This window comes from Phaenicophaeus curvirostris, chromosome Z (assembly GCF_032191515.1).
Source record: "Phaenicophaeus curvirostris isolate KB17595 chromosome Z, BPBGC_Pcur_1.0, whole genome shotgun sequence".
Classification (NCBI taxonomy): domain Eukaryota; kingdom Metazoa; phylum Chordata; class Aves; order Cuculiformes; family Cuculidae; genus Phaenicophaeus; species Phaenicophaeus curvirostris.
Genome location: NC_091431.1, coordinates 49,498,719 through 49,524,066, shown reverse-complemented (window position 1 = coordinate 49,524,066; position 25,348 = coordinate 49,498,719). Strand labels below are relative to the sequence as shown.

Genomic DNA, 25,348 nt, shown 5'->3' with positions numbered 1-25,348 from the left:
CAAACTCATGCCTCTGTTCAGTTAAAGTTGCAGTTAAGTAAATTTAGACAACTTGTATTTAGATTTTAAAAGATATTAGAAATAACCTATTTTTAATGAGTGTAGGGAGAATTTAATAAATTATGCCCATTTTTACAGTACTCTTATTGGTGTGATTATACATTTCCCTGAGCTGCCTTGACAGTTATTCTTGAAGACACAGGCTAAGGTATGACTACTGGATTGGGCATGCGTGTTCGCAGCCAGTTCTGTCACTTCTGAAGATACTGCGTCAGCTAACCATCTTCACATCCACTTCCGTTCAGATATCCTGGGACACAGGAGAGCACACTAGAAAGCCTACAAAACTGCCAGAAGGCCAGCCAGAAAGATCTTCTAGGCCAAATTCACCTCTTAATTTGCTAGTTGATGCAATTAATCTGAATTTCAGATGTGTCAAAATTAAACCACAAATGTTATAATCTACCTTTCATAGTACGTATATTTGAGTCTGCAGGCCTCAAGTCTTCACCTCTTTAACACCAAGCAATATTTACTCATTCAAAAAGTCCCATTAACTTCAAGTGAGGCAAATCCAACTGATTACGTGCCAAGGTAGAATTTATAGACTGGTGTACTTACTGAGAGTAACTGCAAGAACAGGTCCATATCTCTTAATTTCATTTAACATAGAAAATTATTTCTTAAAGGTAATTAATACATTTAAACTTTGGCTAAATTGTGAAATGAGATTATTGATAATATCAAAAAGCATAGCAAAGGAAATAATTTACATTGTTCAGTTAGGGCTACTGTTTAATAGGAAAGCTGGTTTTTAATACAAGGGTCATTTCACAGTATCCCGCATATGTTTCAAAAATTAAAAAACAGAGATATAAGTTTCTTCCTGTTACTTATATGGTTTTGTAATAAAAAAACCTTTATCTTTACTTAAAATATAGATTCTCATCTATAATTCATTTAATTGAAGTGACAAAATTTTATATGATAATATAGACATAAATCCCAAATTACCTTGCACTTATTCCGTGTGCTGGTCATTCTGTTCATCAGAAAGCTGAAAGTACGACTCACTTTACATTTTTCAGACTCATTTTTTGAAGGTGCAATATATTTATTCCATTCCTCCTCCTGAAACCTAAACCAGCGATCAGTGAAAAAAATTCATTCCAGTCAGAACAGTCCCTTAAAACCGAGCAGAACCTTTATGGTGCTTGTTTCATCTAAAATTTATAATTACATGTTTCATTGTCAGTTTACCTGATGTTATTAAGGACTGCAATCTCTATAATAAGGAGTAACACAAGCCCATGGAGTGCTCTGAGTGTGCAACGTGTTACCTAGATCATGGCTGCTATCAAAATCTCCCTTGTTTTGGATGCTCATACAGTGGATAGGTGCTCCTGTAGCAGGAGCATATGCCTACTGTCTCTGTCCCACAGTGGTGCACAGCAAATCTCCTCTGCATGATGTGAGCATTAGGGATAACACAGAGGGAGCTGGGCTGAGGTCAGCAGAGCGTTTACACATGGGCTTAGAGACCCCCAGGGTAGGCAGCACTTCCCTAAATCACTGCTAAAAAACCCACTACAAAGGGTTTCAAGGCCTTTCCCGCGCTTTGCTCCCTAGATGGCATTCTTGCATTGACCTGCTTCTGGCATCTCACAACACTGGTGTGACAAGCACTCATACCTTTTCTCTCGTGACTGCTCAGGCAGGCTGTAAGCTCGCTCTGCAAGACATAAACAGTTACGGGGCACTCAGATTGCAAAGTTGTCAGGTTTATTTGAAACACACGACCTCCACCAGGACATAAGCATGTCAGTAAGGGCTTGCAATGTCATTTGAAAATCAGGTAAACAAAAAGATATATACATTAGAAGCAGCTTTTCCTAAGTAAGACCACTGCCTATTAAGCCTTGTTTAGTTGACAGAATCTACCAGAACTGAGATGGCTGTCAGTGAACGCCAGTGTCTGCAAACAACTTGTTCTTAAGAATAAAAAAAACTTTTATTCTTCTGAACAGATTTGAATGATTCACACTTCGTTCTGCTTTTTACATAATTTGTTGTAAAATATCTTAATGACATTCTTCTAACATTTGCAAAAACAAAGATAAAAAAAACCAAAAAGAAAACGTAAACCTGTCTTATGCAGCTTTATCTATAGTATCAAAAAAATCAGTCTACCTAAAGGGGAATATTACTAGTGTATATACTGCACAGGATGTGTAATGTGTTACAATTTACGTCCTGGAAGCAGCAGAGAAGACTCAATGACGTATCTTTTATTTTTGTATTTAGATACCTTGTTGAAAAGTAAGTAATTCAGTTGGGTTGTTTCAGAGTAATAATAAAACAAACCCTACAGACACTACTCTAACAAACTTTTCCAAATTAGAAGCCATTCTGTTTTGCAGAAATATTTTGCAAAGCTACCACAGGTATGGTTCAGAAAGATACTTAAACACCTGCCTAAGTGAAATCATCAGACTGTGCATTCATTAAAGTAGGATAGAAACTTCAAGACACTTTGCTCAATCAGCTTGTTTTCAGACCAACGTAGACTTCAGCTTAGTGAGAGCTAGAATATTTACCACAGACACAGCAAGTCCAAGAGGGCATTTCAGTTAGTTGCCAGGTACAACCTGTGCCTCTGGATGCTTTCAGAAGAAACAAAGGCCATGTACCCATGGGAGATAAAGACAGACTCACGCAAAACAGTGCCAGCAGCTGGCACTAAGGTACTTAATACAAGGGTGGAGCAGAGACACTGACTTAGAAAGTGAAAGACCCTGAAGGAGGGATCGACCACTGTTCATGAGCACACCATCTACTACAGCCTGGCAATACTTTCTCAAATAAAAGCAGGTAGTTGTTTTAAACCACAGCACACTGAAAAGCTTCCATCAGAAATGAATTGCCATTTCCCACATTTTTTCTCATCCTATGCATGAGAAAACCACCCTGTTGCCACCATGCACTCGTCTGCTTTGCCTTACTTTTTATTGCAACATACAAGATCAGCTGCACCTCCCTCCTGCATAGTTAAGCCCTAAGTGAAATGTCCAAAGCCCTGGCAGCTGGGTAGGGGGGAAGGGACAGTTCTTCAGTGCACAGACATGGACACAATCTCACTACATCTCACAGAGACCAGGATGAACTATCTGACCTAGCTTCTTGGATCAAGCTCTTGGGCTAGTCCCATACCAACACACGACTGCTCAAAGATATCACAGTTGTGCCCAAGTCACACAGTAATCACCACTGCCAATTGCCAAACACTGTTCTGTGCTCCATCTTTCCAAAACCCTGGCAAGCAAGGGACAAGGCAGGAGGTGCTGTTGGCAGGGAAACACCCGTAGGAAACTCAGCAGACCACCACCCGCTCTCCCAGCAGCACACCACACCTGCAGTACACGCTACAGAACAATCTGTTTACAAAGCATGGACAGGAAAGGGTTTCTACCGTCTCCACAAGACAGGTAAAAGTCCACCACTGACTGTCCCAAGAGGAAGGGGAGAAAGAATGAACAGGACATGGGCCCAAGCCCAGATCACATTAGAACAGGTAATGGCATCTGGATTAAACTTAACAGGCTGTGACTCCAACAGTCCCTTAGGTGCAGAGTCAAAGGAATTCTGTTCAACTTTAAGCACACACCACAGGGCTTTGCTGATCTGCCGTCCTCTACTTCTGTGACACACTTCCCTCTTTTTCTTCTGCTTTGTTTTGTCAAAGACTTCTCACCTAATCTGTTGGATACAAATCGTTACAAATACATTAAGTGATGCAGAAAAATACAACACAGCTGCCTGCTGCATGCTGCAGTACTTACTCCTCCTCACAAGGGGACGTGAAATCTTACACTGAATTTGAGCAATCACAGATTTGCTGCACTGCTGAACAGACTTTCTTAATGAAAAAATAATGCCTGCACTCATTGTATGTCTGCCCATCAGCTTTCTCCATCTCGCCTTTCCAACAGCCTTTAAATTAGTTAATTAGTTTCAAAGTTAACAACAACATTTCCACAACTTTTTGTGTGTTTTCACACTCAGTGTCACAGAAACACAGAATGGTTTGGGCTGTAAGGGGCCTTCAAAGATCATCCAGTCCAAGCTCCCTGCAGCAGGGGGCATCTTGCCCTAGATAAGGTTGCTCAAAGTCCCATCCAAGCTAACCTTGAATACTTCCAGTGATGGAGGATTCACAACTTTTCTGGGTGCCCATCTCATCCGGCTCACCATAACTCACACGTCCTACCTCTTGCTCAGGACTAGTGGAAAGCTAAAGGCATACACTTGAGGAGTGACCAGCTGGAAGTATGAAAATGGCAGGGTCACAGAGACAGAGGCCAAGCCTCCTGAAATGCAACTGTTTTTTTAAGTTATGTGTTCCATTTGAAAAGCACAGTATTTCCATTTCATGCTTTGCATGATTTTTAAATTTAACCCATACCCTCATTGCAGAAGTGTGGGTTGTCTTCTTAATATGAACCTCTGACCTCAGTGCCAGGGAAAGTCATGGAACAGGTGATCTTAAGTGCTATCATGAAGCACATGCAAGAGAACCAGGCGATCAGGCCCAGTCAACATGGGTTCAAGAAAGGCAGGTCTTGCCAAACTAACCTGATCACCTTCTATAACAAAGTGACCTGCCTGCTGGACGAGGGAAAGGCTGTGGATGTATCTTCTTGGACTTCGGTAAAGCCTTTAACATACTTTCTCATAGCATTCTGCTTAGGAAACTGTCAGTATCTGGACTGGACAGGCAAATGCTCTCCTGGGTGGAAAACTGGTTGGATTGCCGGGCCCAGAGAGTGGTGGGAAATGGTGTGAAATCCAGCTGGAGGCCAGTGACAAGTGGTGTCCCCATAGCTCAGTGCTGGGTCCAGCCCTGTTCAATGTCTTTATCAATGACCTGGATGAAGGCATTGAGTGCAAGTTTGTGGATGACACTAAGCTGAGTGGAAGTGTGGATCTGCTGGCAGGTAGAGAGGCTCCAAAGGGATCTGAACAGGCTGGACCACTGGGCACAGTCCAGTGGCATGAGATTTAACAAGGCCAGATGCCGGGTCCTGCACTTGGGGCACAACAACCCTGTGCAGAGCTACAGACTAGGAGAAGTCTGGCTGGAAAGCTGCCTGGAGGAAAAGGACCTGGGGGTGTTGGTTGACAGCGACTGAACATGAGCCAGCAGTGTGCCCAGGTGGCCAAGAAGGCCAATGGCATCTTGGCTTGTATCAGAAATGGCGTGGCCAGCAGGTCCAGGGAGGTTATTCTCCCTCTGTACTCGGCGCTGGTGAGACCGCTCCTCGAATCCTGTGTTCAGTTCTGGGCCCCTCACCACAAGAAGGACGTTGAGGCTCTGGAGCGAGTCCAGAGAAGAGCAACAAAGCTGGTGAAGGGGCTGGAGAACCAAGTCTTACAAGGAGTGGCTGAGGGAACTGGGGTTGCTTAGCCTGGAGAAGAGGAGGCTGAGGGGTGGCCTTAATGCCCTCTGCAGCTACCTGAAGGGAGGTTGTGGAGAGGAGGGTGCTGGCCTCTTCTCCCAAGTGACAGGGGACAGGACAAGGGGGAATGGCCTCAAGATATGACAGGGAAGGTGTCAGACTGGATATCAGGAAGAAATTTTTCACAGAAGGGGTCATTGGGCACTGGAACAGGCAGCCCAGGGCGGTAGTTGAGTCACCATCCCTGGAGGGGTTTCAAAGATGGGTAGCCAAGGTGCTCAGGGACATGGTTTAGTGTTTGATAGGAATGGTTGGACTCGATGATCCAAGAGGTCTTTTACAACCTGGTGATTCTATGATTCCATGAAACTATGTGTCTAGAAATAAAGCACATCAGACAATTTGTAAAAAATTACAAAGTTGTTGCAGAGCCATCTCTCTCCATTGACAGAGAGGGTGGATTTTGCTCCCTAGCGTGTGGAGGCAACAATAGCCCGCCAATGTTTCAGAGATTCCCTGGCACCTTCAGGAAGCTGGGGCCATCTGTCCTCTTTGCACCTCTCCAATGTCATCCTGAGCTTCCATGCAATCTCTGCTGGGCACTCAGCAGGAGGCTGGGGTAAGGATCTTCTGAAAAGATGACTGCCCTTGACTGTGTAACCTTTGCTGACTAATGCTCTTCCAGTTTGTGTGCCTTCCCAACAATCAGGGGATTTATACAGCAATCCCCTGCTGTATCAGGGGAGGGCATAATGAGGCAGTAGATGGGAGAAGAGCAAGGGATGATGGTCAGGGTAACCAAAGGCAACTGAACCCTCCTTTCACATGCATTGGTGAGATCTGTGTACAGGACAGACTTGAATAAAGCAGTCTACACTGGCTCTGCAGCAGGCAGGCATGGGATGATGATGTGCAGGTGCAAAGCCATAACACTGACCTTCATTCAGATCCCCAAATGCAAAGTCCCGAGGAATGCGAGGCCTTCTTAACAAACCTTTGGGCGAGGAGCAGGAATAGGACCGTGATCGAATTCCAGATACTGTGCATTCCTACAAGAAATTGTAGCAAATTAAAACTTGTGCCACTGTGAAACACATCAATGACAGAAACAGAATCAGTGACAGAACTTGAGATGGCTGACCACATATATACATTTTCTTGGCTTCATTAAAATTTTAAGTTGAAGTAGTTTTCGACAATTTCACTTGAATTCTTGAACTCTTGGGAAGTCTGTCATACTTCCCCCATGATAAATCTTTATATTACAGGAAATAATTTGTAGCTGCAAGTTAGACTAAGAGACTAAGAGAAGGCTTACATTCTTTTCCAGCTTGCTGGCAACTGTCATCCAAACAATGTTGCTCATTATATCTGATGACCAAGCTATTTTCTTTTATCAAAGGAGCCATTAATCTCAGCACTTCTAATACCTGAAGAATATGTTATGTCACTGTTGCCCTGCCTTAGCAATTATTGCTGTTAGAGTTGCCAAAGACAGGAGTTGGCCTTCTTCTCTTTTGTCTCTGTGGGGTTTTTTTCTACTGTGTGTGAAAATATTTTCTGATCCCCAAATATATCAACGGTAAGGCTTGAAGGGAAGTCCCCCAATTTTTGATATATCATTCACATTTCAACACTGCCTACTCCTAAACCACTTACCTTATTGTTTTTAAAAGCAGCCTTAACAGAATTCAGTGTTTCTCCTGGACTCTTTCTCCTTTCATGTAATCATTTGCTGAAGGCCAGATAAACCTCTACAATGGCAATAAGTCTGCCTGATAAAAACATAAAGAATCCCTACAAATAAAAAAAAGGTCTACATATGCGTCTGAAGACCTCAGAAATAGCACCATGATCTCGTGAAGTTTAATGTAGTCAGGATACTTCAGAAAACCATAATGAAGAGGAGAGATTTGCACTTGTCCATGCACAAAACCCAGCTGAATTTCCCTCAGTCTAGCCGTTTTTTTTAAAACAGGCAGCAGTCTGGTTTTACACTATACAAAGCTGTCACCCTTTCACACAACTACAGTTGGTTAAACATTTCCTTACTCCTTCATATTTTGGTTAGAAAATGCTGACTCACTGAACCTGGGACACTTCCTTTGAAATGCTTCTGATAAACGATGCTTTTTCAAAGCAGAAGACAATATCTGATGGACGGTTTCCATGGTGGCTGTTGAGCCCAGACACAACTGAGGAGCTCCAGCTCCAGACGGACTAGCACTGCCATCTGGGAACTCATTTTTCCCCTTTAGATGCCAACGTTTCTCACATTTTTTCAGTCATTTACTTAAAAGGAATATAATGCCAACCAAGATAGTATAAATTACCTTGGGCTGCAGATTGAGAGGTAAGTCTAATCCATCTCTGCTACAAGCCATCGTCTCTGAAGAGCCAAGAGGAGCATAGTGAACATGGGACATGTCTGGAACACATCCACTTCCACCATCTACTTCAAGGTCATCGAGGCTTGAACTGAAGTAGACAATGAAATTTTTAATTCCCATGAAGTTTAGTAACAATCCAGTTCAAACTTAATGCAACAAGCAAAGATACTGCCATATCCTCTGACCAATAACAACCTAAACCACCATGATTATATCAGATAAATCACACCCTAAGCCTCCTCTCAGGTTTGCAGTCACCTAGTCAAGATACTCAGTCGCTCTGTACAGGACTCATCTGACCCATCTTCATGGATCTGCAGTACAGACATTTTCTTTGCAATCATACAGACTCCCACCACAGTCAGCCAGCTCTGGAGGATGATTTTCAGATCCATGTTCAGCATCTCACTTAAAACAAGATGTTTCATTCCACAATGTATCTGCCTATCTACATAGATGACAAGGAAAACTGAGACAACTAGCTCAGAGTTCAGTATTAGGACATGTGGGTATATATGGATATTTGGGGGGTGTGGGTATTAGAAAGATACGATTTAGCTATTCACAGACATATTTTTCTACATCTGTGGCTTGATGGAGGATGGAAGAGAAAACTAACAGGAGAGATGAGGGAAGGTCTGAGATACTTTATGATACATTTCAAAAGACACAAACTTAAAAACATACAGGACTACAAGTGGACTGAAAAATCTCTTGCTAAATCAATTCCTCAAACTACTTGATTGGCAAGGGTTCCTGAGCAGGAGAGTGCACTAAGGTTTCTCCACAGTACCAGGATATCTCAGGATGGGTCCAATTTGCTGGAAGTGCAAGTTCATGGTCTACTAATCAGAGTGACTGGAAGGAAAAGTTGACTGCTTGCAACAACATTCCAGCCTTACAACATAAAACTTTAAATTTTGTGTGGTATTTCTAAATAGCCAGGTTTCCTACCAGGACTAGTAGCACAACTCCTTTACATACCACTACAATCAACTTTGTGAAAGATGATCTCCAGAAGTGCAGTAAGGAAGTAGTTTTTGACATTATCAATAGATTTGCTCTTTGACAATGTTTCCTAGTAAACAGCGCATGTGATGTTTCAGAAAAAAAAAAATTATTTAACCACACTATCAGTTACTGTCATGTTTTGAAACAGGAAAAGCAATACGTGTCTATGTCAACAAACAAGCATGTGTATCTCACTAGGGGTAACTTAACCAGGGAATTGTTTTCACATAAAAAACTGGTTTGCAGATCTGCTAAGGAACTTGCACATCATCTCAGATACTTGAAGGACAGGGCTGCTGGAATTACATACTGATAGTCTTATTTTATGTGTGGTATTTTGACAACTTACAGTTGACATACTAAGGTCAATAACATGTCTCTGAAAATTCATATAAGCTCTTAAAGCTCATTCATAGGTACCTGACCTAGGTCTTAAAAACGGTGAGAATATCTAAAAATGTATAGGAGGAAAATATAGGAGGAAAATGTTTACAACATAGAGGCAGAAGAAAATTATTTATAGTAATCTACATGATACCCCTGTAGTTTGGGTGGCAGGTCTGGGGAAGAACAACTCTTAATCTGACAATAAGATCTGTTGTTTTATCTGTGTTAAAATATTCTTCCTAGAGGGTCTTAATAGTTGCATGAGAAACTCAAAAATAAGGTAGAAAAAAATGTTATTGCCCACCTTAACCAAAACCAGACACTTACTACTGTTTCCTTACTGTTTTTACATAGATCTGACACACTACCTCTAACTGGTCCAAACACTCTTGAAAGGCAGGAGACAGAATCAAATTACCTCCTGCATAAGAATGAACTGATTTCATGATTCTTCTGTCCAAAGAACTAATGAAGTCTTTTTATCAACAAAATTAACTAAGTGTTAAAACCAAAAACTATAGTTTCATATTCACAGCTCTCTGCACTCCTGAAGCCAACCAGTTCCCAGCATAACCTAAAGCCATCTGGAGGAAGGTCCTTAGGCAACTGGCTCTGTTGCCCTGTGCACCCGCAAAAGAGTAGAAAACAGGCTGAATCTATCAGACATGCAAGCTGTACTATGCACTGTGTCTTTTTGAAGTAAAAAAAACCATATATAATCAGGGATAAGTTGGTCCTTCTACAGGCCAGTGTAAAGAACAGAAAGATTCCTAAGGAGTTCAGCAGATTTTGGACTATTTGGACTTATTTTATTGGAAAATATAAAAGAGGAAACCTATGGCAAAATCCTGGTTTCTGACAAAAACACCACAATGGAAACTCTTACAGTGACTACCTGAATTATTCTGGGTGTTTTTTTTTCAAAAACATACAAGAAAAAAGGTATAAGACTATAAATTTGCATTACAAGTTAATTTATTTACAGGACACCTTTAATTTCTTAAAAATACCTTCATAATTATTTTATTAAAACAGATCATTAAGATAATTTAAATATCAGTGATTGAAAACAGTGATTTTACCTCAGTAGTAGTATTTATTACTCCAGATTCTGTCTCATCTTTTGAAATAAAAGATTATAATAAATAATCTTTTTTCTGGATATACCATCAAGTCAATTCCATACCTTCTTTTTTTCATGTCAGCATAAAGTTGGCCTCGACCCTTAATAAATCCATGGGTCTTGAATGGAAGGTATGTATCTGCTCTGTATGGATCAGATGGTGAAACAGTATGACTTAAACCTCCATATTTTTCATTTTTCACTGGCCTTTGATTCCCTTCATCTGGAACATAGGTATATTGGTCATTTTCCTCAAGGGAAGGAGATGACGAGCTCTTAGCCATTGGGATTGAGTTGGTGAGATTTAGACATGTTTCACTGCTGACACCATCTCCATGAATGTAGTTAGTCTTTAAATCTCCAGCCTGCAGAGAAAAAATGAATGCTGGTAAGAGGCAGTAACAAGAGGTGTTGTCAGGGAATTAAGGACCAGATTAGTTTGCCATTTTATTTACGATTATATGTTTTGCCCTCCCCCCCCCATATTTTGCAGCACAGGAATTGAAGGCAAGTTTAAAAAAATCCTTAACTCAAGCAAAAAAATATGAAAATACATTAGTATAGGAGACATAGAGAGGAGAATCCAAACACCATGCAATTTAATTTGGAAAAATCAGCCTACATGTCATGTATTTTTAATTTTCTGACATCAATTTCCTAAGCTTTGAGATAAATATACATGACCTAGAGCAGATGTTATTCAGGGAAGGAAGAGACAGGGGTCTTTGTTTTTTGCTATTAAGCAGTTATGGGCATGAAGCACTTCTCCTCCTGCACAATGACAGGTATGGAGTTGGGAATTATGTATACTCAGATACAGGGATTAGGATTTAGATCCTGGCAACAAATAATTATCTGTGCAACAAAAGTTGAATTATCCTGTTGGCTCTGCAGAAGTTACTAAAATACAGTTTATTGTTAGTCTTTTAGCTAGATGTACTGTTGTCAATTTAGATGCCAAATAACACTGAAAAGACGCACAGCCAGTGAAAACACTCAGCCTCCAAAAAGCACCTGTATAAAAGCAAGAAGAAAGGAAAGATCTCAAGAGTCTCCAAAGCCCTGGTCTTTCAGTCTGTTGACTTCCTCCTCTTCAGTGCCACTTGAAGTGTGTTTTCATCCCCACTGTAATGTTTTTCTTAGTAAAAGAGAAAGAACCGCTGGCATTGTTACAGCAGCCCATATCAGCATTCAGAGATACAGCACATGCAGCTCTGGAAATACTCTGTTGCAGATGAGTTGTGCAGAGGTAAACGCTTCTCCCAGGCCTTAGACAGCTGCTCCTCCCTGCAAAGTAATTCCTGCGTAGGCAGCATTTCCCCTCAACAGCAGAGGGACCTCCTCCAGCAGCTGTCTGGCTCCTGCCGCTTGATGCTCAAGGGAGGATTTAGCCCCAGTCAGCAATTCAACAAAGTTGAGTGTGGCTGCATCTTGAGCAAAGGTTAGTAATCCAAGCTAAAGGACCCTGCAGCAACATGCTCAAGTTCAACATCTGCATATGTAACAGTGCTTCACTTCTGCAGCTCTGTCCTTCCAACCTAGACACTGTCAAAACTGAGTGTTCACAGACTGACCCCATTTTCAGTGCCCTGCCACTTGCTCATTCCCAGATCATTATTTCATGGATCTCTCCATAAACTTACATGCATTTTGAACACATTGGCCTCTGACTGAAAATCCATCTCGGATGTCACAATGAGGTGCATCTGCAGTGAATGCAGTGGCTTAAGTTTTTGAAAGAATTAAAAAAAAACCAAAACCCACACTTACAAATTCTCAGCCTTCTTCTAACATTATGATCTGATCATTTCTTACTCCTATATTCCAACTTTCAACTCAGTGAGAACCCACAGCAGGTTACAAATAAATAAATCACTTCATAGCTACATGCCACCAGAATTTGGCAGCTGTTTAACTACACACAACCGCTATACAAAAGAGTGGGACTAGTTCTGACTGCCCAAATTATGATATCTGAGTGTGACCACGGCAGGGCAATTTCAGCAGCAACACGGTGATGTAAAACATAATTCAGTGCTCATTTCCATTGCTGGTGACAAATACAGCAGAAACATGAATACTACGCCAGGATCTCCTGTATCAGAATGCTCTGTGCCAGTTGTAGGACATCAGCTTCACCTTTTCAGCAATATCTCATTTTTGTTGAGCCTACTAGCTTAGCTATAAGCGTATAACTAACTTCTGAAATTAGCCAGCATTAGTAAACTCATCTCCTTTGTGAATGTACATAGAATTCAGAAAATCTGAAGTGCATGTGAGAAAGTTATGTTGTGTTCATGTTTCTTAGAAATAAATAAATACCATTTAGTTCACAAACACAGAGAAAAGACAGCAAGAGCTGCCTTAGAGTTTCCCTGCAAATTAGGGAGAATAATTCCTATCATCAATTGACTCTGTTAGAAAATAACTTAATAAATGGGTCACAAAATACAGCTGAGACGAGTAAGGTATTACTGTTTTTATTTCAGAGCTTTAGTAACTGGCTACACATCACTGCTATCAGATCCAGAAGATCCTTCTATCGCATAAGTAAGTTACTTTAACAGATGATGACAAAAAAATTTCCAAAAGTTGAAACATAAGCTTACTTGGTCTACTACCATGCAGTTTGCATATACTTCATCATTTTCACTCAGCATGGCAGAGAGTCTGGTTGCATTAAAGAAAGCAGGTGGAGCCTTGAGTTTCCTGAGAATATCAAAGGTAGAGTGTCTCTGCTCTGGAAAACAGAAAATGTGGAAAATACACCATGAAATCTGGGATGAAATACGTACAATTCTGGCCTATACACTAAATATCTAACATTTGATATATTATACGAATACTGTTAAATTACTGTCAAATGATTACTCTCCTAAAGCATTCCACCTACTGGGAGCAACATAAAACTTAAACCAGTAAAGCAGACCAGTGTTATCCAAAAGAAAAATTAAAAAAAAGCAACAACATTTTAAAAGGGATATAAATAAAAAAATACTGATAGTGCCTTTACAGAGTGACATCAACCAAACACAATTTGACCTCTGAACAAGATGTTCAGGATGAAAACTGCATCTGATATCCCTTGCTACCGAACCAAGAAATTATGAGTTTCCTCAGAAATCATTAACAGAAGTTCAGAGTTTCGCTTTCAATTGTGTGTTTATGACTGCAAAAATTATAAAAAGCTGCATGGGCTGACTATTTATTCAAGGCTTTAAGCAGCAGAAAACCTAACCAAGTGCTACAGAAATAATGTCATTTTGTCCTCCAGGCACAATTCTCTTAAAGTTGCATCTCACTATGCTTCAATCCAGCATTTGATGTGATAGTCAAGGCTTCATGTTATCTTCTGATCATAAAGAGAGCAAAATTTGACACAGTGGAAAGCAGTCTTGTTCCAGACTGTGAAAACAAGCTAAAAAAATAATAATTAAAAAAATCACAATTGTAAAGTAGTTTTCCTTATTTTAAGACGCTGTAAGTCAAACATTGCCATTGGAAGTGGACTGAGGTACACTAGCATAAGAATGATGTAATAAAGAAAGGTTCCACGCCCAGCAAAATATCTGAAATCAAAACTCTCAAAGAACTTAATTCCAGCTTGTCTGTCACGGAAAATTATGCAAAAAAATCCTTCATAATCTGCATATTCAGTTTATTTTCTGCAAAGCTGAAAGGAAAATATACCATGAAAGACTTCTCCCAGGCTGTATTCCTACAGCAATGGAACTGGTTTTGGAAGATTATAGAACTAGAGAATGGTCTGAGTTGGAACATTCATTTGAAGATCACCCAGTCCAATCCCCTAGCCATAGGCAGAGACATCTTCCACTGGATCATGTTGCTTAATGCCCCATCTAAGATGCTTAAGGGCATCAGATATTGTGAGAAAAGTTATAACAAAGAAATGGCACTAGATTAGAAATACACTTGTCAAGGGCATTTGTTCTTTTAAAATAAAAGGTCCCAAACCACTGCCAAAACTGCAATGCTACCTTACATTTTTTTATTTAATTTTAGATGCTATCTCATAAAGCCCAAGAACAGTAAGTTCTATACTTGGTTTCTAAGCCTGATAGGCCATTAAAACATACCACTGAAAACATCCTTGCACTTCTTATTTTGCTTTTCCCTCCTGCAAGATTCTTAACATGATTTTAGTGGCTGCCATCTTGAAAACTTCTAAAGCCAACAACCCATTTCCTTGTTCCTACCAAGATCCCAAAGCCATTGCTTATAAATAGTATAAAGCATTATTTTCTACGGCAGTTTATCAGAATTTGGCAGCTAAAATCATATAGAAATGTGATTTGGCAAAACAGTTAACACTTTCTGGTATCCTTGCTTTCCAAGGACTGGTCTTAAAACCAACAATCAGGAAGACAAAAAACTGGTTGTCCATAGCTTCTTGTATGCTTATTACCTTTTCCACCATGCCTTCCCTCTAGTATATTAACCCGCTGAGTACAGCTGGCAAGGGCAGTATTCAGCTACAGTGCTAAGCTGCAAAGGTCCAATGCGTACCTCTGAAAAACAGCACAGGCATTAGGGCCTCCCAAATCACAGCGTAAACTCAAGCCCATGGGGACAGTTTCTTGACTTCAGCAACAGTGCCCACTGCTGAAGTCTTACACTCAGTTAATGGACTGTGCTATGAATTACACCAGAAACAAAAAAAATCCTCCCATTACATCACATTTTCACATATGTATAGTGACTTCTAATACATTCTATGTGATTTTAAAGTTCTGTAAGGGAGTAACAACCTAAATAACAACTTCTGAAGGAAGCTGCCGCAAATACGACAAAATGTAATAGAATATGCTACTTGCAGTACTTCCCATTGGTAAATCTTTATTGATTATCACTGCCAAATGCCATATATTTTTGTGGAAATGCTGCGGTCAGTCTGTTGTTAGAAGTGAGATCTCTAAATAAATATTTGCTCAAGTTTTAAATGAACACACAAAAGAAACCAGGTTATTTCGGGCTTCATGTTGCAGTGTGACCCACACTGTACCTCTTTCCTCCCACTTCCCTGCCCCTCTGCAATTTCAAATGTGTGAAGGGACAACTACATCACATGAAATTTGTAACAAGAGAAGTATTTCAAGACTTTGCTGAATGCAGGGGAGAGCATTATTAATTACACATTGACTGTGCTAGTAACTTATTTCCACTGGAAAGGCTCGCATAGTTCAAAAAGTGGCAAAACCATCACAAACACCCACATTATACTGAATTCCTACAGCCCCACTAATTGCCTCCAGCTTGCCTCACAAGCTACAAGTCATCTCAGTCTTACAGAGACATCAGGAGATCTTCCACCAGGTTAAAATGGCAGCAGGGCCCCATGGGCTTGAGTTTACACTGCACTGCATACCAGTAGTAATACACAGCAAGGTTGTCCTTGCCTGAAAGAAGTCGAGTATCAACAAAATGCATTTTCAAACAAAATGTCTCAAAAATCTGCCCTACCCATTCAAAATTATTATTCGCATTGCCAGTGCAAAATTTCAGCACAGGATATGGACAGAAGGGTAACACTGCCAGGGCAAACTGGCACCTTTTCTGACAGTGAAAGTGTCCCAAAGAATTCTAGCTCTGAAAGCTGTCAGTAATGGACTTCAAGATGCTTACTAAAGCAAAAGTGACCTGAGTACAACACAGCAGAATTGGCTCTGGTACCAAAACATCTTGGCAAACGCAGCGCACCAAGCTGATGCTCCTGACACAGCTGACTACTCTCTGGCTGTATACTGTGCCATGGCCACAGAAAAAGAATAAAATAAGGACATGTCTCCTTTAACAGAGCATGTGGCTTTCTGCCATCTGCCTGGTAAACAGATCAGTAAGATGTATGTGTTATTTAGATGTAGGTGAACAAAAGCCACAGTGCTGGGCAGGATAATCTCCAAACATGGATAAAATAAAAGACTTTGACCAATGAATAACTGGGCACAAAACGTCTACATCTCCTGCCATACTGTCATCAAAGTTATACAGAAAAGGTTGCAGTTTATTCCAGGCACAAAAGTTTACAAAAATACTTCAAAAAAAAAAACAGAACATCACCATAGCAATAATTCAATGCTTTTGTCAAGGAAGGTTGGACCAGATGATCCCTGCTGTCCCTTCCAACCTGGTATTCTATGATTCTATGACTTACGTTGGCATATGAAAATGTACAGCCTTGAATGACCTGTGTTGGAAAATGGTCAGAATGTAAAAGTGACTTTTTTCCCAGCAAAATAAAAACTTAAATCATTCTATGAGAGAGCCCACAGCAAAAGAGAAGTTAAGTATATCAAGGTGACCAAGCTGAGAAACAGGAAAGAAATTACAAATTCCCTTCTCTAGAAATAATAAATAGTTTCAGACAGCTCATCACATTTACCCCCAGCAATCTGAGCAGGGGTTAATGTGTAACTAAAAGTAACAGAGCCATGAAGTCAGTGAAAAATGCAGAGGGTAACTGCATGGGTCACAGAGGATAGCAGAAATACTGTTCTAAATCCAGAAGTTGTCATCAGAATTTGTTTAAGTAAGTCCACACTAGTAAGAGACTGATCAAAGTGATGTGCTAATCTATAGATGTGGACCATCCAACCCATTTCAGTGGGGTATCTGCATCCCTAATTGAAGTGTCTTACTGTTTCATTCAGACAGTGCAACTACTCATAACAGCAAAAATAAGCAAGTATGTAAGAACAGCACTACAGAGGTTAGAGTGAGATAGCCTTTCACATGCTGTTGTCATAAAGCCAAACATTTAACTGGCACTATGTTTTCTATATACTACATAGAGAGGATCAGGGATCTGGATGTTAGAAATCATATTCAGGGTATAAAAGATGTGCTCCTAAAGCAACCACTAAGAATCAAGGACGAAGGCATGAAATTGCTTTTGATCTTTGTCACCTGAACCTGGACTGCAAGAAAATGACCCCTTCCAACATGGGATTCACAGCCCTAACTGCCCTCCCTGAAGCAACCACCTTAGTTACTATATAAATGAATATACAATGGAAATAAGTAGGTGTCTCATTTTATACTATAGCACAACAGATATAGCACCTTCCCAAGATATGGGATGCTTGGTAACAATTCCCACCTCTGCCCGAAGCGAACTCAGCACATAACTCCTACCTTCCAGCACAGCCTGGCACACTTGTTAAGAGACAGACACTTTCAGCACCCCTGAGCATTAAAGCCTCCAGAAAAGCTCAGTTACTGCCTCTGAACAACTAAGACTGTACAGTGCAAGGGTTAGGAATACCTCTGAGGGGAAGGGAGAAGAGACCTAACTTAAAGCCATTTCACATTAAGCAACAAAATAAATACCATTAGGGGTCTTGCAGCAAGAAACAAAACTTTTACCACCCCCTTCAGCCCAATCATTAAGACACAGTCATGTTCGCATTCTCTGTTGAGCCTAATTAACCTTTAACTATGCCATGCACACACAGCCTCAACAGGAGAGAGACAGCCTGCAATGCATGGCCTCGAAGGTATGCAGGCTGTACTTGGCTCCCACTAGCCCCCAAGAGTTCAGGGGGAGGACAGAGGCTTCACCACCCAGTACAAGTGGTCCCTGAGCAGAGAACTTAAAATCTGAAAACACTGATGCATATCCTGCAAAGTGGGGTGTGAGAATTTCCACTTTGGAGTCTCCCACCAGAGGTCTACCACAGATACCTTGTCTCACAGGGAGAGCAACTCCAGACCAGGAAACCAACAGCCTGTTGGTTCATGGGGCAAGGAAGGACACTGACACTGCCCAGATCAGCTGGATCATCCAACGCGGGTACATGATGACTTCATGAGATATGGGGTAGGAAGAATGAATCCTGCACCGCTTTCCATCAGTCACCGAGTCTTTCGTTCACTGAGATCTGAAATTCTGCATGATAGAAACGCAGCTGCTAGGTATGTGCCCCACACCTGCATGCCAAGAACAACTGGCCATGCTCAGTTACTACCAGAAAAATGTATAAATCATGAGCACAGATCATGAGCCTGCTGGCCCCTAGCACAGGCACTTCTCACATCCCATGAGTAACCAGGATTTCAATTCCCCAATCACAAGCGAACCTTTAGACTTTACTACTAAAACACAAGTGCACCCAGAGCACCTTGGTCCAACAACCCTACATATATGGCCATCTGGGCATACAATCTTTATGTGCTCACATACTGTTAACAGCAACAGGAAACAAAATGCAGTACTACAATATGCAAGCACCAGGTGTGAATACAGTATGTATACAGTACTTTACAATAGGTGAAGTATTCAAAAAAAACACAGGAAAACTATATAAAGGTAAATAATATAAGTGCCACGAAGGATGGATGCACAGCTACAGCATTAGCATTTACAGATAAAATGAGTCCCCATGAGAAACAGAAAAATGCATGCTACGCACTCTGCAAGCCATTTCATCTTCTTTGCAAATTGTATGTACATGCATCCATGCACATTACAGAAACACCTTTGCACTTGGGAAATAATGGATTTTCCCCATGAATAAAAGTAAAAACCTCAGAAAGTGCTCTGCACATTAAAATGTGCATTCTGTACACATTTTTCAGTCTAAAACTAGGTCAAAATCTCAGTCTATGTAAACAACATGATTCTCCCAGCTCACTGACTTTAAAGACATTGATAGATCTTACTTCTCTTATTTGCTTTTTTCTTTTCTGAAATGCAAAAAAGCCACCACTTTTATGGAAGGAAGTACAAATTGCATTTTTTGCCATTCTTTCTCTTCATTTCTTGGCTTCTAAATGTAGCAAAAACTCATTAAAGCTTTCAAAGATAATTCTTCCTAACAGAAACTTGCTAGACAGTGCTTTTCAACTTCCTTAAAACTCTCTTTATCATACTGACAACATTTAAAATGCTTACCTCCCATGGACTTCTCCATAAAAGAGGACAACCTCTAACTGTGCAAAGACAGTAACTGACCCTGCTACCAGAGAAAGTAAGTGACCCTTTTGTTTTCTCTTACAGAACGCAAAAGATTTCCCTCTTAACTCTGGTAAGATTTTTGTACGTAACTTTTAAAAATTCCTGTTAGCTGTTGAGGCATATTTAAATTACCAAATTTCCCCTAAATGAAAACAATTGTAACCGCTGCTGTGCCATTCTGTAAGCTCCCAGGGTGTCAGAACTGCTCAGTGAAAACTAGACATGCAACAAGAAGAAAAAAGCCCTGAGACAGTAAAGAAATAAAAACAATTTTAAAGAACAGTACATAATTTGGAGAAAACGCTTTCTTCTTAGCTAACAAATTCTAACACTGTTATCTACAAAAGCATAATGAACAGTGAGGTAGACTCTTGATAGAAAGGAAGAAAATCCACCTCATGCAAGCTGTTTATAGACACCTGCACACAACCAGACAATGAAAAAGAGGCAGAGCTATTAAGCAAGAGTCATTTAAAAGAAAACAGCTTTTTCTACCTGGTCTGGATGCCCTTCTTCGAATCCTCATTTTAGGTAAGGAAGGCCAAGAGTAATTAAAAGGTGAATCAGAGTCTGAGTCCATTTTTGAGCTAAGGAAACAGAGAGCAGATTCCCCAAGTTGCAATTTATTGTTCTCAATAGCAAGTCAAGTCTAAGAGTATGGACAAAGAAGGATCAAATTGCCCTCTAAACACAGGGGAGGGAGAAGCTGTAAATGTTTGCTCTCTTCAGGCGTCCAGGCATGTAGACAGATCAGGCTGCAAATATTAAGGCAGAAGCAAGGAGGTTAAAGTATGAGAGCTTCGAGAGGAGCTGTTGCATCGTGGTCCAGAGCTATTTGAAAGGTCACTGTGCACCAATGAATCATTAACTCACCTTTCCATTTCAATGTAAAAGAAAACAATAGCAGTAAGGAATGGGAAAATACGTCTCAAAAATAAACAAACTATTGCAAACATTTTCAAAGCTTTTTTTCTTTGTTAAAAGTGGGGTTTACGAGGACTCTCAATTTAAGAACAGGCAAAATGCTGGAATTAAAGAAACCAAAGATTAACAGTATGCTAAGAGCAGTAAAGATTAACAGTAAGCTAAGAGCACTAACCAATCTTCTGGACCCTATATGACCACTAAGCAATACCATCCCTCTCAGCATTTACATCTTTGGCAGACCTCAGGATGTTGCAGCTGGAAAAGAAGTGATAACCCAGTCAAAAGTCTGTCACTCCCATCTTTCGAATGAGCTTATAGCTTAAAGTGTTACAAAGAAAGATTGTGCTGTCATTAGAGGAGCTCTACTTCCAATAATCTTCAGTCTGAATATTATTTTCTCCTTCACACAGTCACCAAATTAGACAGTGAATCATAAAGATTTTGTGGAGCTGGCACCTTTACAGCTCTGGTCTAACCTCGCAGCAATGCACAATACAGCTAGTGACTAATTTACAACAAATCCTCCATTCTTATACAGTCTCCCTGAACAACTTGTAGGCAATTAGTATTCAGTAGGAACTCATTATCCCTTCCCCCCACATCTTTACACTACACAAACTACATTTTTTTTAAACAGGCTCAAATGTGGCTATACAAGAGCTAATACAAAAATAACATGTCCACTGTTTCTTAACCAACTCCACCAAACATTTCTTTTAGTTACCCTACAATGTATGTGGTTTTGTATTCCACATAAAGGAGAAGAGGGAATGTGGATCAGCTTCAATGTCAGTTTTTGGAAGATGATGACATTTGAGCTTGTTAACATTCCTTACTTCACTTCAATTATTTTTCAGGCTGCTGAGGTCTGCAGCGCTACTTCTGTATTATGTTTCAAGTGATTCTTCATTCCGCATTTCAGTCAGAGATAACAATGTATTTGTTTAAAGAAAATAATGCAATTCAAATGCAAATTTAATTCAAAACCCATTAGAAAAATATCTATCAGGTTTTCAGGGATAAATAATTATTGTACAAGCGCTTCATAAATGACAAAAAACAAAGTTGAAACACATCATTGTTCTGCCCTTCCCTTAACTGAAGTTCTGCCAGCTTTGTTAGGTCTGAAAAGAATAATTCAACCCAGATGCTGGAAACCTTAGACTTTCACTTTAAATATTAGACACTCCCATAGACTTTTTTTGATTTATATATATAATTAACAGCTCCAGGGAATTACAACAGACAATGGATGACTGAAAACACAGAGAGGATATAAATTCATGCTTTAAGCATCCACTTCTAAATATCCCCACTCCCTGCAATGTCAGGTTCAAATTGCATTGATAAATCCCCTGGGTACGCAGGAATGCAGCCACTGACAAACCCCTCCCCACCTGCATGCCATTCAGGGTACTTACCTACCTCTGACTGTGGCAGTGGTTCAAGAGCAAAGGAAAGGAGGGAGCATATTTGTTGAATTACTTGTTTGCTTAGGAAATGTCTTCCCAATTGCTCCAACACAAAAGATTTCCCTTCTACACAGTAATTTTCCCTACCCAAGTGTGCTCTCTTGATCAACGGATGTATTTAATGCCAGCCCAAATAAAACTCTTAATTTCAGGCATATACAAAAGGCAGTACTAAATGGGTGTAGGGCAGTTTATCTTTAAAGAGAGCTGTACATTTTACACTGGCTTTAAAATTTCTTACCGGTCAATTTTAGCAGTTATTCCTTTGTTATACTTTAGCACAGAATCACAGAATCGTTTAGGTTGGAATAGACTTTAAAGATCATCAAGCCCATCAATAAATGTAAAATTTTGCTTACTTCTTTGATATCTCCATTTGTGTATCTTTTCTCTAAATTGATCAATTCTGGCTTTTTTCATCTTATATTCAATACAAATACACTTATTCACTCCCATTGTTATTCCCAGACTTCTGTTTAGCCCAGGCAGGTATAACTAGAACTGAACAAGACAATCTCAATGCGGAAATGCAGCCCTTGTATTTAACAGCATTAAAATATTTTACATGCCGAGACATTTACTTTCCTGAATGACCTCTGTATGCTGAATAAATGTTTTCATTGACTGCTCAGTTATTGCTTGCTTCCTCCTTTAAAACTTGTGATGTTAATTGATAACCTTCTAATATAAATGAATAGTCGAGGATCATTAAATAATTTTTCAACAGCAGCCCTATTACACAATATTCAGAGAATCCAGCTATTAAATTACTGCTGTGACAAAAACCAGATAATTTACTCTTGCTGCTTATCCTCTAGTTTTTGGCCAAGCTCTTATGCTTTTCAACCACCTGGTACAATCTCCCCTGAAAGGATCTTGCACAAAATTTGTCAATGGCAATCTGAAAGTGCAGATAAATTATCAACCTTAACCTCTATTTCTGAAAGGTTAATTGAATATCACTCCCGTTACATGCCTTGAAGGACCATTTTTTTCCAGTTTGCAAAACTTCTTTATGCATCCATGAAAGACTGCATGCTGCTTTTTGCCATGACAAACAGCTTTGCCTTACATTCTTCGGCTAAAAGTATTTTTTCCTCATTCTTGCACTTTGTGGGATGATCCAACCTACTTTTCACCTGCCACTCTTTGTCTTTAAAGCGGCAGCAGTTCATTGGTGGCATTTGCATGCACCTGGCACATAGATCTGGCAGCTTATAAGATAAAATGTGCTTTCTAGCTGGAAAATATTAACCTTGCTTTCCACTGAAAAAATGTTTTCAATTATGTATACTAAGGCATAGATGTGAAGATAAAGAACAAACAAGAGTTTTGTGTGCATTACCTGAGGCCAATGCTTTTGATAAATAATGTAATGTCTTAAATTCTTTCACCCAGTGTTTGCCAAAACACATTCACATGACGTAAATGTTTTCCAGAGACATTACAGTCTATAGTCCGACTGCTCCCTTGGCTTATGACAAGACAAAAGGAAACAGAGGAATGTCACCAGTATTTGCAGTCCCTGTGGAACAGCACTTCCACCTCCCCAGCACACTCAGAGGACAATCCCAGCGGGCCAAGCAGGTGGGCTCTCTCTTCTAAACACTGATAAACCAGCTCCAAAGCTGGTAGCTCTTTCTCTGCGGCACATCAGAAGGAGACAATCCCTCTACACCCAGTGTCCCCATTGCTGATGAGGAACAGATGTACACAAGATGGAAAGCGGGGCTACAGACCCCAGAAACAAGGCTGGAGAGGGTCACTGTTGGACACCTGTGATAAAAGCTGCTTCAACAATGACTCTGCCAAAAATGCCCTGCACTGTTTGCTCTGGGCAGAGGCTCCTCTGACACTAGGGATGAAGTTGACAGCCCCCAAACCTGGTTCTGCCTCATGACCAGCAGAGCCTGTAGTCATCTCCCAGAGCTTCAGAGAAGGCTCTGACAAAGAAAGATGATGTAGAAAGAGCTAGACACACTTCTCCACAGGCCTCTGTGACCCACAGACACACATGGCTTTCCTACTTTCTTTACTCCATTGTTTTTATTAATTACTGCACATCTTCCCACAGAAAAGATACACTTGGATAACATACCTGGACAAAATAACCACAATATCCTACATTAGACTTAACAACTGTGTTAAAAACTCAGCAAACATGAATTAAAGGTGACAAAAAGCAAAATGCTAGCAGCCAAATTCCACAGATCACTCAGTCTCCAGCTCTCGTGCTCCTTCCACCGTCCCACAACAATGAAGTGATGACTATGAAGACTGCTATCAGGAACAGCCTCACAGTTCTCATTTGACAGACATCTTGTCAGACACTTTTTTGACTACCTCTTTCTTATGAAAGTTTATACTGAATTAGTCAGAAAAACTTTGCCACATCACTGTTATCCCTTTCTTCCTTTCCCAAATCACTGATGAATCGAAAAACACAGAACCAAGCCCAGATCCTTAAGATCTTTGCAGACAACCTCTCCTACTTGTTTTTATGATCTTCATAAATGCTAAATGTCTGACAGGTGACTCATGTTCAGTTTAGGGAACTGCTTGGTTTATTTCCTTATTTTGTGAACATAGATCTACTGAGGCAGTTTGGGATTTCATCTGTTCGGCAGAGGATCCCAAAAGGTGCAATACACCACCCAGTGTATTACAGCATTGGGTGCATCCCATCTCTCTCATTAGCATCATGTGGAAAGCTTCTTGTTCCACGTCACCCATAGAAAAAGAGGGCTGAAAAGGACAAGGAGCAAGGCGGGTAAAGGAAGAACAGGGAGTTTCTTGCACTGTGCAATTCAATTTCAAACACGCCTACTTTCTAGTGTTTCAACCCCAGTGAAGCAACAGATTTCAACAACATGAAAGATAATTAGTGCTTAGTGTCACTGAGCCTCTTCCTCATACCAGTTTAAAGATTTTGCTCTCCAAAAAAAGTACAGTCCTGGGTGAATTCAGGTATCAAATCTAGGCATATTCTGATATGAGGTTAAATGGCCCTGACCCCCAGTCCTCTTAATCATCCTCATGCCTCCCCTCATGCAGGTGTTCTTCATCTTTCCAATCAAACAACCGATGATGAAAACCACCACACTAGATAAGTACCTCCTACAGATGCTGTGTAGACAGATACCAGAAATATTAATGAAAAATACAAAATTATCATACAGTACTATAAATCTGGGTTGATTTTTCACGGACTTATTTGTGCAGTTTCTTGCACTCTAGCTTGGAAATTAATACAGAACAGTTGCTGCCTTCACAGACACCCTGCTGAGAGCAGCAGGCCACCCCACTCATCTCCAAAAACGCAGTTCTACACAGACCTCTGAGTTTACACTCCACAGTCAGGCCAGGCTTTAGGAGAAACAGAGTCAATTTGAGTTCGCCACTTTCTGAGTTGCTTTAAGCTAGACTGCCGGTTCAAGTGTTTTTATGCTCCACTGCATTTATTTCCACATGGATGTATTCTTTTACAATACCCAGACAGGCCATAAGGAACCATAATGCTGCTGTAAACCGTCCAGACTGAGAAGACTATGACATCTGAATTTACACCTAACTCATTACTGTTACCCTGCAGGTATAGTTATAATTAC

General features: G+C 40.3%; 1 protein-coding gene across 4 annotated transcripts in view; it reads right to left on the bottom strand.

Moving 5' to 3' along the window:
* Positions 1-25,348, bottom strand: part of ARHGEF28 (Rho guanine nucleotide exchange factor 28) — a 78,779-nt gene that overhangs the window by 44,122 nt on the left and 9,309 nt on the right. Inside the window, exons 1-7 of one of the 4 annotated variants that reach the window (XM_069881119.1) lie at positions 19,837-20,168; positions 12,977-13,107; positions 10,431-10,732; positions 7,790-7,934; positions 6,394-6,505; positions 1,693-1,732; positions 1,015-1,138 (exon numbers count right to left, since the gene is read on the bottom strand). In XM_069881119.1, the coding sequence (XP_069737220.1) occupies positions 1,015-1,138; positions 1,693-1,732; positions 6,394-6,505; positions 7,790-7,934; positions 10,431-10,732; positions 12,977-13,107; positions 19,837-19,921 (939 nt within the window). In that variant the 5' untranslated portion in view covers positions 19,922-20,168. Of the gene's footprint in view, positions 1-1,014; positions 1,139-1,692; positions 1,733-6,393; positions 6,506-7,789; positions 7,935-10,430; positions 10,733-12,976; positions 13,108-19,836; positions 20,169-25,348 lie in introns of those variants that run through there. The other 3 variants (XM_069881117.1, XM_069881116.1, XM_069881118.1) reach the window with 3 other exon arrangements.